This window comes from Sylvia atricapilla, chromosome 6 (assembly GCF_009819655.1).
Source record: "Sylvia atricapilla isolate bSylAtr1 chromosome 6, bSylAtr1.pri, whole genome shotgun sequence".
NCBI classification, from domain to species: Eukaryota; Metazoa; Chordata; class Aves; order Passeriformes; family Sylviidae; genus Sylvia; species Sylvia atricapilla.
The window spans coordinates 6,816,903-6,833,981 of record NC_089145.1 but is presented as its reverse complement, the minus strand read 5'-3'; the positions used below and the strand labels follow the sequence as shown (position 1 = coordinate 6,833,981).

The 17,079-nt window shown below is 39.9% G+C and overlaps 1 protein-coding gene across 2 annotated transcripts in view; it reads right to left on the bottom strand.

Moving 5' to 3' along the window:
* Positions 1 to 17,079, bottom strand: part of NELL1 (neural EGFL like 1) — a 297,295-nt gene that overhangs the window by 220,291 nt on the left and 59,925 nt on the right. For both annotated transcript variants that reach the window (XM_066320542.1, XM_066320543.1), the window contains exons 4-9: positions 16,665 to 16,761; positions 9,048 to 9,120; positions 8,728 to 8,810; positions 5,382 to 5,516; positions 4,438 to 4,540; positions 971 to 1,044 (exon numbers count right to left, since the gene is read on the bottom strand). In XM_066320542.1, the coding sequence (XP_066176639.1) occupies positions 971 to 1,044; positions 4,438 to 4,540; positions 5,382 to 5,516; positions 8,728 to 8,810; positions 9,048 to 9,120; positions 16,665 to 16,761 (565 nt within the window). The remainder of the gene's footprint in view (positions 1 to 970; positions 1,045 to 4,437; positions 4,541 to 5,381; positions 5,517 to 8,727; positions 8,811 to 9,047; positions 9,121 to 16,664; positions 16,762 to 17,079) is intronic.

Here is a 17,079-nt window from a genome sequence, read left to right as displayed (position 1 = left end):
GGTTGGTATTTGCGTTTAATCTTCCTGAATGCATTATCACACTCCTAATGATGAAGATGGCAGTCTTTATTTATAGCACAGAGAAGTTCCACAGACATAATTCAGATCAGCCTCTCTGGTTTCAATTTAAGGTGAAAACACTCCTGTTCTCCTTTTATACACGTACTTCCACTCTCAAATAAATATTCTATGTACTATTATAAATAACAGGCATCTTAGTCTGCCTTCCAAGGTAACGACCTTGCCCACGCATTTGTGTACGCAGTGCTGAGCACCCCATACAGCTCAACAGCAAAGTAATCCTGCCTAACAAGCAGTTTCCACAACATCTGCAACCAGTTATTGTCCACTTCCATTAGCAAACAGCAAATTGCTACTCTGTCCGCTCAGCTCCGAGCACAACAATAACCAGATCACCGTAATCTTTTCCAGTGCTCACATTCGCCAGCACTCCCTGAAGGGATCTAACACGGCCTCCGTTCACCTGCGCTCCCAGATACTGACTGTCATACTCCAAATGTCATGAATTTCCCAAGAAAGAACTCCGTCCACTCCAATACTCGGTGATTCACCTCAAACATTAGAAGAGCTATACATAGTTTGAACAAGGGGAAATACAGAGTAACTCACGCAATATAGCAAGGTGGTTACTTAGAATTTTAGCAATTTGGCTGAAATAAATAATTTGCTTAAGAGGCTGTTACTTTTTTCTAAAGCTCATGAAAGCAGAGATAAGAGAAAATAGTCTTCCAAATCCTTTTGCCCATATTTTTCTTATCCTGCAAGGGTCATATTCCTGCCTTGTTTTCGTACTTGTGGCTTTCAGCGACTTCAAGGTCACCTTTTTCAAGACAACAGACATCACATTTGCATGAAGGGAGCCTAAAGAAATGCACTAACTTTTCACTGTCACTTCTGAACACCACAGATACATTTAAAATCAGGAAAGGTTTATACAACTGAAACTTACTCGACATTCCCTGCAGCTCTTGGTTAATACTCGTTGACCTTCTGCTAGCACTTTGCCTCCATAGATACACTTGGCTGTAGTTAGAGAGAAGGAGGAGGGAGATTAAAAATTAATTAAATCAGTCTTTAAACAGCAAATAAATGCAAGGTATAACACAGAAGTAAAATCAGTACTCACATACACTGAAAAAATATCAGTACATTAAAAACACGATGCATTTTGTTTTTGTCAGGAGTCAGTATCACATATGATAATTATTATATATTTATAAACAAAATAACAAGCAATAAATTCATTTTAAGAGAAAGTGGGTAAAGAAAAGTAAAGTTCTTTACCCAAACTAAAGAGAGGGAATAGGAGCATAAACAGTGTGTCCTGGACTAAATAACTTATCACTCAACAGAAAATATTTTCACTACTGACATCGCATAGAGTAGCAACAGTACTTGTGTTACTAGAAGTCATCATGACTCACTTCAAGAAGTGGAGACATTTATTAGCGTCCAGTTCATCACAGTAACGTAAGCACAGATTTCAATTAGGCCTTTGTATTTTTTGTGGGCACAGAGGTGAACTCTTCAGGAGTTGCTGGAGGACTGCATCCACAGATTAGATGCAATGAATGACTGTACTGAATCAACAAACTGCAAAAATCTATTTCAGGAAAATATTCTTCAAGCACACATGAAACGCAGATCTTCCCAGGAAACTGAGAACTCCAACTACAAAATTCTTGTCTGAAGTTTTGGTCCTTCTGCCAAAGATAAGTGGCTCCACAAATGACCCAACAGACTGGAACACATCATCATTCCCTGTTCACTTCACGGCAAAGTCACCTAGCTTGGGACTACTGCCACCACGAAGAAGGCAACGTGCATCAGGGCCGAAGCAGCAAACAGCTTGGTCAATTATGACCAGAATTATCACAGTCCCCATGCAACTACACGCCTGAATTCCAATTCCAGAGAAGGACAGTAAATCCATCAATTAAAGAGAACAGCTGGACTGTTACGATCTCACACAAATCAAGTATCCACTATAAAAGTGCCCTGAATCACAAACCAGATCAATGCTGAACACTGAGAAAATAACTTTCTGCTGTGACATCTCAGCTCTTTCTGTATTTGGCCAGTTAAAGTCTGACCTGTGACCCTGAAAGGAAAGCTAAAAGGTGTGAATCCTATGTTGCCATTGAACAGTGCTTCCAAGTTTTGCAGAGTCAAGCCACGTGCACAGTGCAAGTGTTCAGGTAGGTCTATCACACTCTGTCTAGGACTGTTGTACCTAAATTTCCCTCCTGAGTGCCCAGGTAATGGAAACACTCACAGGTGCAAGTGTGTCCCCCTTACAGGTGATGCCAACAGTTCCACAGCAGCAACTGTCATAGCCAGATTGATTCCCAAACTTTAAGCAAAAGAGACTGCTAGATCAACCTTCATGAACCCTCAGACATAAATTTGCTTCTAATGACTCTTTGCAAAACTGCCCATTTCTTCAGGAAAAAAAAAAAAAAAAGATTTGTGATTTTCATGATAATTCAGTTTTCATCATCACTAAAGCACTTAAAAAACAGGCTTCTTCCTTTTGGTATCCTAGTTTTCTTTGTTTTTCAAAAGCTGCCCTAGTTTTTATGCCCGACTTGTTGTGATCTCACTTCTGAAGAAAACTTCAGATGAGGAAGCCTCATTTAAATTAGGAATCCCAGCAACTATTTTTAGGAGAATTTGAAGAGGGACATTTCCTTTTCCTATCTTCTCCTGACATGACTGCTTTTAACAAAAGAATGGACACACTGGAAAGCAAGTTAATATACGATTCCGAAAAACCATATTTTAAACAAAATTACACTCTTTTGCCATATATTATCTGAAATGCTAACACAAGGTGGCAGGGATCAAAACTGAACTGCCTAAACCCCTTAACATATCAGACATTAGAGTTTTGTTCATTAACCCTTAGCTAAGATGGGAAAGTGTTCAATAACCCAGCCATTCAATAATCCCTGGAGACAGCAAATTACAACTGATGGTTCTATCAGAGCTAAATAGAAAAAGCACAGAGAGAATAACACCTGCAGTGCAGCTCTTTGGAAAACCTCTTCAATTATTTCTATCTACCTAGAGGTGACTAACTGTGGTCCTAGCACATCATTTTGTCAAGGAGCTGGCATTTACAATCAATTTCAATCAACTTCCATATGTCTCTTCCCATTGAATGACATGCTGAGTTCTTGTCAGAATAAGGAGTCAAGTTTGTGCCAATCACTGACAAAAGGCAAGTATGATTGTTCATCTTCCCTTTACAAATAACAGGAACAGTTTACTCATGAGGGTATAAGCTGAATCTACAATTTTGTGCCTTACAGTTTCTTTGTGTCAGATTTTGACTCTTGTGCATACATCTAGTTTCATGACAGAACTTTCTAGACTTTCACAGTTACAAATAAAAATATTTTGAGACAAAAAAATAAAAAAATACAGCCCAGCATGGCCACTTTACCATGCAAGTTCTCTGTTCATGAACATCTTTTAGTATGCAGAATATTCATGCTGACATACAGCCGAGAGAAATGAGATTACATGAGAAACAAGAGCAAGTGCAAGATCACAGCTAAAGGATATTTGTGCACAGAACTAATGAATTCAATGACTGAAGAAGGGTGACAGAATGCTAATAAAGTGTTATTATTTTCCTAATAAATCCTAAAATAATTCAGCATCCCTGTCCTAATAGATTATTGAAAAGCTCACGCATGATGTTTACTCATCTTCCAGAACACATTAGGGGAAAGAGAATTTGTGCTTCTTAAGGTACAACTGGCATTAGTATACAGCTAAAATTTTCATACATAAATTTTCTTTGTTCCTTGTACTACATTAAAGTAACAAATATTGAATATTCCTTCCATGAACTTAACAGCTTTTATTCCCAGAAAAAGGAACTGAAAGCTGACGATAACACCATTCACAAAATTTACTTAGCTTTCTTTTCTTCTCATTAATTTATTTTGAAATTAATTAGAGCAAACTACGGCTCCACGCAGTGATATTAAGCCAGGGTCTGATATTCTGTTATGTTTACTTTAAAGAACAGCCTTTTAACTTAAAATAAAAGATAGGTGAAAAGACAACAGCTTGGTTAGTTACTCGTCACAAAAGTTCAGACCATAGGCTTGATGCTCCTCAACAACAAGAGGAGATATAAACTGGAGCCAAGTCAGTCTTCCCAGCACCCAACACGACGAATAATTTCACACTTAACAATAGGTAAAAATAGTACCCCAGAAATTTGCAATGCTTATTCATTTCTCAGTAATTATTTATTTTCTTCTTAAACCACATTTGCCGCTATGACTCACGTTACCTGAATTACCAGGACCTCTGAAGACCACTACAAAACGTGCCTGCTGGCAGGACAAGTTTAACTCTGCTGAAATAGAAGGCAGAACGTGTGTGTGCTGTACTCACCCCTGCACACCTTGCAGCACTGACTCTCCACGTGCACGGGGAGAGCGTCGGGAGGGCATTCCAGAGGGGGACAGGACATCCTGCGGCATTCCACAGCTCCACTCTGAGCAAAGGGGTTTGAGACAAAACTCAGCTGCTGCTGCAATTTGGGAGTGTTCTATACAAAACACTGAGGACTGCTTAAATAAGTGAAAAATACCATTCCAGATTAAAACTTGTCCTTCAGTAACAGATTTAAATCCCACCCAGCTACAAAATGAACCAAGGTGCAGCTGAAGGTGAACTGCCTTCAGTATTCTGATACATATTACTGGTTTTGCCCCCCATTCTCAGAGCAAAATACATTAACTGGAAAACGCAAGTCAAGAACATAGGCCCTCCTTTCTGTACACTGCTCAAATCATCTTTGAGTTTTTTAATGATCAGGCTTCTATTTTCCTGAGCAAACAAAGGCTCTCGTCAGATATTTATCAAATTATTTCAAAGACACAAGTTTTACATACTAATTCTCTTTCTGTCCCTTGTATTTTTCAGTCTGATAAATGCTGAAAATGAATCTGCAAGTTGTTACCATGCAAGATGCAACTAAGCATCTATGAATACTATTAAGATAATGCCTCCTTTTTTGAAAAAGCTACTGCAGTGAAAACAATTCCAAACCACACAGACAATGCCACCCCTTCACCCCAAAACCACAAAGTCCTCACAGCTATAATTAGAACAAATAAGAAAGCATTATCAAGGGAAAGCAAATTTTGTGTATGAAGCTCACAAATAAGCAATGTCAAATTTTTATTTATTTCACCATTTTCCTCTCTATTGTCCATGCTGCCACTAGATGCATACTAAAAACATAGTAATTCTCAGAGTGAACATTATGTATTCAAAGGCCATTTTCACATTTTCATTAGATCCTATCCTTGAAACGCTTCGGAAATTCTTACTTTGCATGTGCAATTCCTGCAGTGATCATCTTCAACCCATGAGTCTTTGTCTCTGTAGATCAATCCATTTACTTGACAAGTCTTCTCACAATGACAGTCTTCCAATTGACTCAGTCTTGTTTCTGCATAATTTAACTATAAATGAAATAACTTGATGAGATTTCTGCAATTCAAACACATGATTCAAAAAAGCAAAAAACCAGCAGACTTACTTTTAGCCAAACCAATTTTGACTACAACCTTCCAAACACTGAACCAGGAAATCAGCATGTCTGGACTAAACCCTACTCTTTTTTTTCTTTTGATGGAGTTACTACATGGTAATCCCACACTATGATCCATGGAGAAGCCATGCTCCTGGAATAAATTCTGGGCTTGTGGCTAACTCTGAACATTCCTTACTGTTACAATAGAAATACAGGGTTAATATTTAGCAGGGGAGAAAAAACATCAATCCACAACTAAAACCATTAAAATTTACATGGAAAATTCTGTGATTCATGAAAGTATTTCTGGCTGTATAAACCCATGATGTAAATAAACCAGATTGCCTAGTCCACGAATGAACTCAAGTGCTTGATTTTTCTTGATTTTAATCAAAGTCAAGCTTGAACCTTTTTGACTTCCAGCAAAGAAAGATTCAGTGGAAATTTCTGTGCTGGAAGTCTCCTTGTAACAAACACATCTGAATACAAAGCACACTCTAGTGGAGGCTCATAATTTACCAAAAGAAGTAATATTCCACTCAAAGAAGCACAGGAGATGTCCAGACTGATTTCAGTAGATTGTTAAAGCCACATGAATTATTTTAGCCATTATATTTAAAGAGGAACTAACAGTACTCTAGCCCAGCAGTGGGGAATGCTGCAATGTAGCACAATCCCTCTCTCCTGCAGCAAATTAACATTTTAGCTGGATTCTAACACCCTGACATACAGTGTGTCTCTATTTAAGGACACAGTTATATCAGTTGAACATACCTACTGGCAAGATTCAGAATTAATTCAAATTACACCAAGAATAAAATAAGGTTTAAAAGCTAGCATTTATTAGTCTTCAAAAGCTACATTTTCACAAAACATAGGTAAGAAGAGGACGTAAGGGTGGTTATCTTGTTGTAAGTCATGATCAAATGCTCCTTTCACAGCACTCTGTGACAATCTGCCATAGCCAATGCTCTGCAGGACCTCTCACAAAGGCCCTGCGTCCCACCCTGAGTCCCCCAGACTCAGCAGAGGTGCAGCCCAAGCAATGAGGAACCTCCCTTTCCTACTTTCATTCTGCATAACTTGCAGAGCCACTAAAATTATCAGAGCCCGAAACCAGCAGCTGGATGTTTCCTTTCCAGGCAAGCCCCGCTCTGAGTCTCCATCATTTCAATTTATATAAATTGCACATACACATTCCCTGCAAACACTTGCTCATCCATTCAATGCTGTGATACAGCTGCAACCAAACACAGACTGAGAGGGAAGCTGAAATCCTGGATATAGTGGAGCCTAAAAGCAACAGCTAGACACCAAACCACTTTTTCAAGACATCTTGCTCGTGCTCTGCATCTCTCTGTGCAGGCTCAGGAGCCAGGGATGCTCACTCCTGTACATCAGGAAGCCATCCTCTGACCACCTGCCAGGCCAGACAGGATCCCTGCAGGCAGCTGCACAACCCTTCAAAGCCTGGACGTGCATCATCCCCACAAAACACATTTGTATCTACATGAGTAATTCGTGGCTATTGTGGGTAGGACTTAAAAGGCAGATACAAACCTTAATGCTTCCCTCCAGACCCACATTTTTAGCTTGCATTTGTCTACTAAGTTAATTTCCTTTCCTGCTCCATGCACTTTGCCTGGACAACAGGAAACAACTGCAAGGAAACAGTCGGTGGACGGCTTTAACAGAAAAGGAATTTGCCATGAAGGATTATGCCAGCACCACTTTATGAAAGTGCAGAGTCTTTGCAGTGCAAATACTGTGTTATTTGCTTCCCCTCATAAAGTACTAGCAAGCAAAAATATAATTAACATCAGAAAAAGCAAGTTACTCAGTACACTGCATAATTGGAACGTGCTCATACCACCAGCAGGGCTCAAAATAATTGCCTCTCTTCCACAGTAAAAGCAGAAAACTGAAATAAAAGCTTCCCATTTTGCATTCGGATCCAGCCTGTCCAAAGCATGTCAGCTGAGTAAGAGGATTGCCAGGATAATGCACACACTCTCCAAAAAAGTTTCCCCTTTCCTACTGGGAAGGGAAAGAGCATTTGAAGGCAGTGCATTAAAAGGTGTAATTTCTTTACACAAGCAGTACTGCTATGGAAATCCTATTTTGGAAATTCCTACAGTAACTACACTGAGAGTAAGGACATCTACAGGTTGGTTGCATCTGCACTTAAATCTAAGTAATTAACATGTAAGTTCTGTTTCAAAAGACACAGTTAACTGCCCTCTACCACAAAACTCAACTCAAAAAGTGTTCAAATCCTCCTTTAACACAGATTAGGCGTTTGGTTACCTCTAAAACAGTTTCCTATCTGAAAACTTGAGCACAGCCTTGCTGAAGGGCCTTGGCTTAACACTGAGGCTGCCCGTGTATTGTAGGAGCAGAACCTAAAGAAAATTTCCAAAATTTCAAGCAAACAGAAACAAAACCCCCAACACTTATAGATTCTTGCTCGTCCTATTCATGATCCAAAGCTGGGGGTGTGGGGGAGAATAAAGGGGAAAAAAAAAAAAAAAAAAAAAAAAAAAAAAAAAAAAAAAAAAAAAAAAAAAAAACCTCCACACAAACCCAAGCACACACCACATCACTTGGAGCTGAATTAACTCTTACACTGATAAGAACCATTGATCAAAGATGCTGTCAAAGTCAGCACAGTCAGCAGGTTCAAGACATTTTCAGTTTGGGGCCTCACTTCAGTTCCCAGGAAGGAGACTACATCTGTCCTGAAGACTTCACAGGACTTCTCACAAGAAAACATCCCTCCTCCGACAGCATCACATGGTGAGGAAATTATTGAGGGTTTTCACTCTTTTGTTTCTGCATTTACCCCTCAGCATGGAAAGGGAAATCAAGTTAAGGCTTCTTACAGAAAAATCAAACTGGGTATTTTGTCACTACTTTACAAATAATAAGGCAGACAACAGAAACATTATTAAGCTTAAGGAACAACCATGGAGCTATATCCTGAAGACAACTGCAGGCAGCAAGGAAAAAATTGGCTCTACTATGAAAATTCAGAATAATTTTCATGGTGAAAGAATGGCATATAGAATAAATACTTTGATCTTTGTCTTAGGGAAGGAAAGGAAGGAAATAGGCAACTAAAAAGAAGCTTAGGTACCTACTTTTGCAGTCATTTTCGCCAAGAGTTCTTGCAAATCCATGATTCCTTGCACCAGACTTAAGAAATCACTGCAGGTTGGGCATGCTCAATAGAGAAAGATTGAAAAGAAACAGAAAAGAAGGAGAGATACAATAACCCATAAATAAACAAAAATCTATCACACTAGATTGACATGAACATAAAATGCAATCTGTTTATATAGAATTTTTGCCTTCTGGAAGTCAACACATGCAAAAATAACAAGCCTGAAAGTATTATTTTTAAAGGAAACAATCTGTATGAGAAAACTAAAATAGAGAGAATAAAAAGATTGCTACTTACTGCGATTCAGATTAGGGCACTGTGTTATATATCCATTAGGTATAAAGATGACTTTCACATCTTGAACAACACCCTTTGCAAAAGAAGAGAAAACTGGTAATACAGATTACAAACATCCACTTCAATCTGTACCAGCTCTTTCACAAGTCATTTCTTCAGTGGACAGAAAAAAAATTTACCAGCTCACTCTACTTGTGAGGAAAATAACTGAAGATGAACAAAATATAACAACTCCTCCTATCTCTCTGTGTGCTTGGATATTACAGCAATAATGCTGCTTTCTCTTTTGTAATCACCAAATATAAGCAGCTTAAGCGTCTTTAAATGGGGTGAGGCTGGTGAAAAAAGCAGGGAAATGATATCCATTGCTCAAGCCGATGACACACTTTTCCAAAAGACAAAAAGAAAACACAGTAAAACCCTTTATTTTTTTAGCCAAGTAAGACTGTGAAATCAAACACTGAAAAGACAAGTACCCAGTGCCAGATGCAAGTAACAAGTTTACACTTCCATTGCTTGGTTTCATTAAGCCTCCTAGCCCTATATCTCAACAGGCAGTTGGGGTAATCGTGCCGTCAGTCAGAATAAATCAGAATTACATGCTCTCTGCAGCCCAGGCAGGCAGGGAGATGCCCTGTGCAAGACTGGCAGAAGGGCAGTACAGGCTGTTTGAGGCTCCCAAACCTGCTGGAACCCTGGAGGCCAAAAATTTCAAGCTTTCTGTGCTAGCAGGAACTGACCTGCAAGCAAGCACCACATTTGACCTGAGGCTGTGGAACAGACTTCCAAAATTGAGTGATAGCACTGGGGTTGTGGGTGTGTGATTTGAATAGTACTGTGTGATCTCACAGGGTGAAAAACTTTGAATTTGGGGGTTTAGTATATAGTAATATATATGGAAGATTTAAGGCTTTGTCTAAGACCTTCTTCTTGGTTTTGGGTGGTTTTTTTAATTGGGTGAAAAAGGTCCACGTTGTGGGCCTTGGGTGGTCAATTATTGGGTCAAAATTATAAATAATATAGATATAGATATATATATCTCATTATTGGGTAATCTACACTTAACCTTGGAAAGATTTAGAGGATCTCCATTTTCTACTTTGTTAGTTAAGGCTCACAACTCGTGAGACTGTACTACGGATAAGAATTAATACCAATGAGTCTGAACATGAAAACTGCACCTCCTGTGTATTAATCCCGGCTCTAAACAGGAAGAAAAGAAGATAAGAAACCAACATAAACAAAACTGGGCACAACAGTGGGGAGGCAGGACCCAAAGGTCCACTGCCCAGTGTGGAGTTCCTGGCCTGCAAAGATACTCCCCCACCAGTGGAAGCTGCAGATGCCCAGTGTGTCCCTGCACACCTGGGCCCTGAAGAACCCCAGGCATTTCTGACAGTCCAGAAAATGCTAGAACTTGTCTTTGGTTTTTTTAAGCTCAGGACAAAGCATTTGCTGCATTTTGGAGTGGGCAATGTAATTATTCCACAGGATCCACTGGCTTTAATAATGTCGTGGCCACTAAGAGAGAAGAGCAAAGGAAATCAAGGGACTTCTAGTGCTGATATTTGCACGCCCCCTGACTGTTAATCAGATGTTGTGACACAGCTCTATCTTCTCACAGACACACTTTTAATCTGAGAAGAAATTTATCATGGCAGCAGTTATTATCTAATTAAATTACTGATTTGCCAGACTGTGCTTTAATTTTCAGTTAAATTGCAATAGAGTGAATTTTGCAGACCAAGGACATCATCACTTGCTCATAGGCACTCACACTCCACCCATAAATAGAGACCTCTAATAGTCCTTAAAGCCTGGCAAGGCAAGTAACATTTACATGCTCATCTGTTAAAAGAGTAGAATGTAATCAGCAAGCACTGTTTCCTGCTTACTGTCTCATGATCAAATATTAACTGAAAATATTAACAGAGATAATCAGATCACTCTGTCTTTCTTGCAGAAGTATATACATTTATTAACCTTTTCACCTAGGAGAATAATGAAACCCTAAGTAATAAGAAGCAATACTGTCACTGGAAATGAAACATCCTGAAAACCATTTTACATATTTTTCATCAGCAGTCATCAGTGAAAAATTAGGTGAGGCATAAAAACATACTTCAACACTTAAGCCTCTGCAGTGAAAAGCTCAACCAAGAGTAAAAAGAGACTACAAACTTCCACCAGACCATACTGCCTAGCTAGCAAGAAACCATCCAGAGAGAAGTGATTTTTTTTTCTTCAGCTTTTTTTTTTTCCTTTAGGTTCATCTTCAAATGTTTTTGTTGCATCAGAGTCACAATGCTCAATTGTCTTTTGGAAAGATTTGCATTTAAACATAGCCTGAAGAAGAAACACAACTATTTTATTTGTCTTAATTTCTGGCTACATGAAAGAGTATTACTATGTAATAACATATGTATATGAACTTCAGTTCACTAACATAGATGACTTCTAGGTCTATAAACCATCTGAAAATGAATTATTATGATCAAACATAGAAGTAAACTTTCCAAGGGCAGAAATTTTACTGATATTTTTTTAATAGAAAGACTTCATTGTAGGAAAACACTTATTACAGCCATAATTATTGCAACAAATACGAAAAAAACTCTCAATTATTCCTGCTTCAGCATTAAGTCTAGGCCACCAAGAGCTTGGATTTGTCCTTAAGAGTGTAATGTCAGTGGTCAAAATCTTTCCAGTTTTCCCCTTCCCAAGCAGACATCACCTTCATGTTATCAAAAAAAACATTTGGCTAATGACAATCAAAGCTTCAGCTCAGCATCAGGACTTGCTAGCTTGAAGAGCCTTCATCTGGTGCAGGCAGATTACCAGCTACACGATGGAATTCAGTCTGCAGCACTAAATATCAAGCTCATCACATGAGAACATAACGCAAAAAAGCCCAGTTTATTGCACTTCTCAGATATCTACTGAATAGAACAGTCCTCCCACATTCTGTGAAAACGCTCATCTATTCCATGAGCTCTCCACATCTGCATTTTCATTTCCTCCATTGCCTTTCATCCTTTTTAAACACTCCTTCTACCACAGAGATCACGTGATCCACACAGCTGTGCAAGGCACAGCAGCCAGGGCTGGGAAAGGCTCCACAGCAGATGTGCCTGAAACCCCTGTGCCTTGGCAAAGCCATGCCAAGAGCCCAGGCTTGCACTCCATCCACACTGTGCTGCTCCATTCAGGGCAGCCACGCCAGGCACCTGAACACCTGCCCACAGCACTACACTGAGGTTCACCTTCGTCCTGGGTTGCAATGCAAGATGTGCTCTATTCCCACCTGTTGAAAGTGCTTGAAGAAGTGTTTTTCTTTATCTCATAACTCCAGAGGGATGGGGCAGGTGCCTTCTGTTACTAGGCCAGCTGTTAAAACCAACTGGGCAGGGTTCGTATCTCTTCCATGACCCATCCTCCCTCCAGGGGATATCTGCTGTTAATGGGCCATCGAGGCTCACTGCATGGCTGATACAATTACATCATACCATTGGGAGGTGCTTCACCCAGGGGGAGGAGCCAACCATTCCTACCTGAATAAAACCTGGACAAAAGATTCAGAACACGAGGGCAGCCTGTTTCCAGTGGATTCCCAGAGGAAGACCAGATCCATCTCATCACCACTTGACCTTCAGAAAGAGACTACACACTTCTATGGGATCATCTCTATTTCAGCAGAACCACATCTGTCAGTCCAGGAGGATTTAACTGGACTGCTCCCAACACCCTGACCAACAGGGTGTCAGTTTGTGAGTTCGTGTCCTAACTCTGTCAGTGGTTTTTTTTCTTTTTTGGTTTGTTTGCCTTTTTGTACTGCTACATTTTTAATATTCCTGGTAAAGAACTCTTATTCCTATTCCCATATCTTTGCCTGACAGCTCCCTAATTTCAGAATTATAATAATTTGAAGGGAGGGTGTTTACACTGTCCATTCCAAGGGAAGCTCTGGCTTTTCCCTGGCAGACAGCTGTCTTTCCAAACTAAGACAATCTTGGTCCATACAACTCCCAGCCCAAAATTATTACAGAGTTCTATGACTATATAAATTATATACATTATATTGTGCAATAAAAATACCAATATGCTTCTCAAGCACCTAATATACAATCCCCAGGCACAAGCAGGATCAATAGAGCCTGCTCTGGTAGTTATGAAAACTACTGTCTTGCAACATAAATCACCTTCTCACCAAGGTATTAATAAGCTCATTTCTGCACTAGCTCTTTGGAGGGACCCTTAGGGGGAAGGGTTCTTCTCAGTAATAAAACAAATTTTGTAGATAATTCTGATCCGGACAGCAATCAGATCCATCCTAGAGAGTGTTCAATAGATATCTGGCATCAATCTTTTTCTGTCTTCAGCTGCATTTTCTTAAGCTTCCTAACCTGATGACAATGGTATTCCTTAGCCCTGAAACAAGCCCTGAGTTTGTGTGGCTGTCCTGGCTCTGTCCAGCACATGATTAATTTTTGCAGTAGCCAGGAGGGAGCATGGCTGGGACATGGTGATTATTCTACAGCACTCACACCACTGCAGGAGGTAGGAGAAGGGATTCTCTTCCACGGAGAAGGAGTTCCTTGTGGTCAAGAAAACATGGAGGAGGGAGCCATCTGGTACCATATATTAGCAGGAATGTGTAAATCATTTCTTTCCCTGTAGCTTTTGCTAATAATATTACTGTTACTGTTCATTTTCTTATCTTATCGCTCTTTCCAGTAAATTGTTCTTATCTTCACCCATCATCTTCACCTTTTGTACCTCTTATTCTGAACTCCATTCCACCACAGTGGGAAGGGGGGAAGGAAAGGAGGAGTGAGAAGGAGCAAGGTGTGGTTTGAGAGAGTCTTGGTGGAGGGTACTGAACTGGAGAATACCATTCATAAACCACAATAGCCTTAATTTATCCACCCCTTATTCCATACCACTTATGTCCCACCCAGATCCTACACCTTTCAACTATATAGATATATAAACATACTCAATCACAGGTGTCATTTCCATAGTCAATGGCCAGCCCTCCAAGATGTCTGTTGAGTTCATTTAGTCCATGGCTGTGGGTTCTATCCACCCTAGATGTCTCCCAGGACAGGAGGGCTGCTGTGCTGCTGGCTGGCTGCTGCACCAGGAGCTCACCATTGCACAATCACAGCCCATGGCAGTGATCACACACAGTGACAGTGTCAGGCAGCAACCAATATTATACATACAGTTCAACAGTACAGAATGTGCTTATCCAAAAATCAAATCCCCTTGAGGTACACGTCGTGTTACCCTGTCTCTCTGCATTACCCACCAAGTGGACCCCGTTCCTTGAGCAGAAACAATTCCATGGAGGGGTTTGCCTTTGCTCGAGTTGCTCCTTTCTGGAGTCACCAAGAGCATTCATTTTGCAAATACTGTCACTTTATCAGAGTCCTGTGGTTGTTCAGGGGTGAACTCCCAAAACACTGGAGGAGAGAATTTCTCTAAATACCAGCCCATTTTCTCCCATGTTAAATGACACTCACGGTTATTCCCCCTCAGGCAGATCTCTGAATGACCCTCCCAGAAATCTCTGTCCTGACTCTAAACATGGTACTCTAGACCATACTGAGAAAACATAGCAGGCACAGCAACAGGAACATGCCTTCATTAACGTCCAAACAAAATCAAAAATTCTCAAAAGCCATTTTAACAGGCCTGAAGGAGGAAAAAGGGGTGAAAAGCTGTGGAAAATCATCCCCCTCCCCTCTTTAACCCACAAGCTAGATATGATTATTATCTTCTCATTAATGGACCTACCACCAAAGAACCCTAGCTAAGGGCAGGAGAACCAGACTGAACACACATCCAAAATAACCCTCATTGCCCTTGATGTTATCAAGTCATAAGCAGATATCACACGGATCAGCAACAAAGTAATGCTGATCCCTCTCCCTGCACTGAAAAAGACCATTGTGAGGGTCACTTTAGGGGACATATACAGGGTTAGGCACCACGGTCACATGAACAAGCCAGGCAACAAAGTTGTGGCCAGTGCTCCACACCCTACCACAATACCACAGGTGCTTCAAGCAAACAAGTTATCAACCCATTCTGGCTCTGTTGTTATTTCCACCCTTCACTGGCCACCAGTTAAGGCTGTCCTGGTTTAGGAATGGTACTCCCCAATTCAGTCTTCCCACCCAGACTTCCCCAATCCCCAGGCTGTTCCCTCTCCTTCCCTCTTCCTCTGCCCCTCCCCACTGTGGCAGGATGTAGCTGAGAACTGGAGCCACAAAAGGTGAAGATCACAGGTATAGACAGAGCGATGAGATAAGAAAATGAACAGTAACAATCTCAATAACAAAAGATCTAAGAAAAAAGAAAAAAGATCATTCATGCAACAAGCTTGCTTTTCCTTACACACATTTTCATGGCTCCAACACATACAAAAACGCTAATCCTTTTTTAATGCTCTTATTTCCCTGCAGATCTCTGTTTACATTAAAGAAAACATATCTTTTTTTTAATATGCTAAAACAGTGAAACAAATTGCTCTGAAAAAGAACGGGAAATCCTGCTGAGCATATAAATATACGGAAAGAGATGTGTACTCTTTACAAACTGGCAAAAAAAAAGTTTTTGCAATGAGTAATGTAAAAAAAGTAAGACTTCTGAAACTCTCAAGCAGGATTAAAAAAACCACAACCAATTACATTTCTGCCCTGAAGAAAGTTAGTAAAATATTCAAGCACACAAAAAGCGAAGTAAGACACTTGTCGGCTTTCATTATGATCAATAAAAATTGTCAGTTCATTAGCATATCATTAGCTACCCTGCTGTTTCCAAAGTGTTAACACGTAGAAATATTAATTTACAAACACATAATATCCCAGAGTTCTGAGGCTCTGACTGCCTGCATAAAATAAGAATTTAAGGCGGGCGACTCCAATATAACTTCTTCTTTTTCCTCTGTAGCTATAAACATATGTTTACCATCTGTGGAATAGTTGGAAGCAGATGAGGTAAAAAACCAACAGCTGTAGAATAAAATAATACTATCAATTTCACTTCACAGTGACAGCTCAGCTGCTGGAGGATGAAATGCACTGTAGGTTCAGAGCAACCATCATTCAGACTATCATTTAAGTCAGGAGTTGGCTTTTACCTCTGCTTCACAATTAAAACTGCTGGCTACTATGCCAAAATAAGTTCAGCACCATTGTCCTGGCTTGCTGGAAATCTGGGGACAGTGAAGAGACATCCTCGGAAAAGAGGCAACTTGTAAAACTGCCTTAGGAAGTGACAGCTTCACATGGAAACCGGGTGGGTGGTAAATCACCTTGGCAACAAATCCATGCCCAGACTGAGCATAGGCAGATTGGCCTATTGCTGCTCTGCGGACTCCTTTCACAGATAAACACTCGTGCTGTGGCTTGTTATCCAAAACTGGAATAAATACCAGAAACTTTTCACCTTGTAAACAAGCTGTTTACAAACTGCCCACAGTTCCTACCAAATTTCATGCATATCATATTTCATGAGTCTAAGACAAGTGACTTGTTGACTATATATCAACAAGTATCATGTTGACTATTTATTACTTTGTTCTTCACATGCCATTTCATATCTGCTTACCTTAAAGAAACCATGTTTCCTGTTTCTCTGTCCAAGCCATAAATTGCTTTCAGGTGTCAGATTCGTTTCTGGGGGATCAATGACACGTTCATAAATCCTGCAGAGGGAAGACATTACATTTACTTGAATTTTCTCTTCCCCCTGAAAACTTCCTTGACAAAATCCGGTAACAATAAAAGATGGAAAACAGAACCAAAAATAAAACTGCTAAAAGATTTTCATTAAACACAGCATTTATCACTGATCCTGGTAAAAAAAGTATATTACAACTTTAAAATTTAAAAAAAAAATTAAAGTCACAAATATATGAAGATTCCATAACATTGAAACTCTCTTTGTGTGGCCATGCAGCACCCAACTAGAGAAATACAATGCCAGAACCCACCACAGCAAGGGAAAAAATAAAACAGGACCA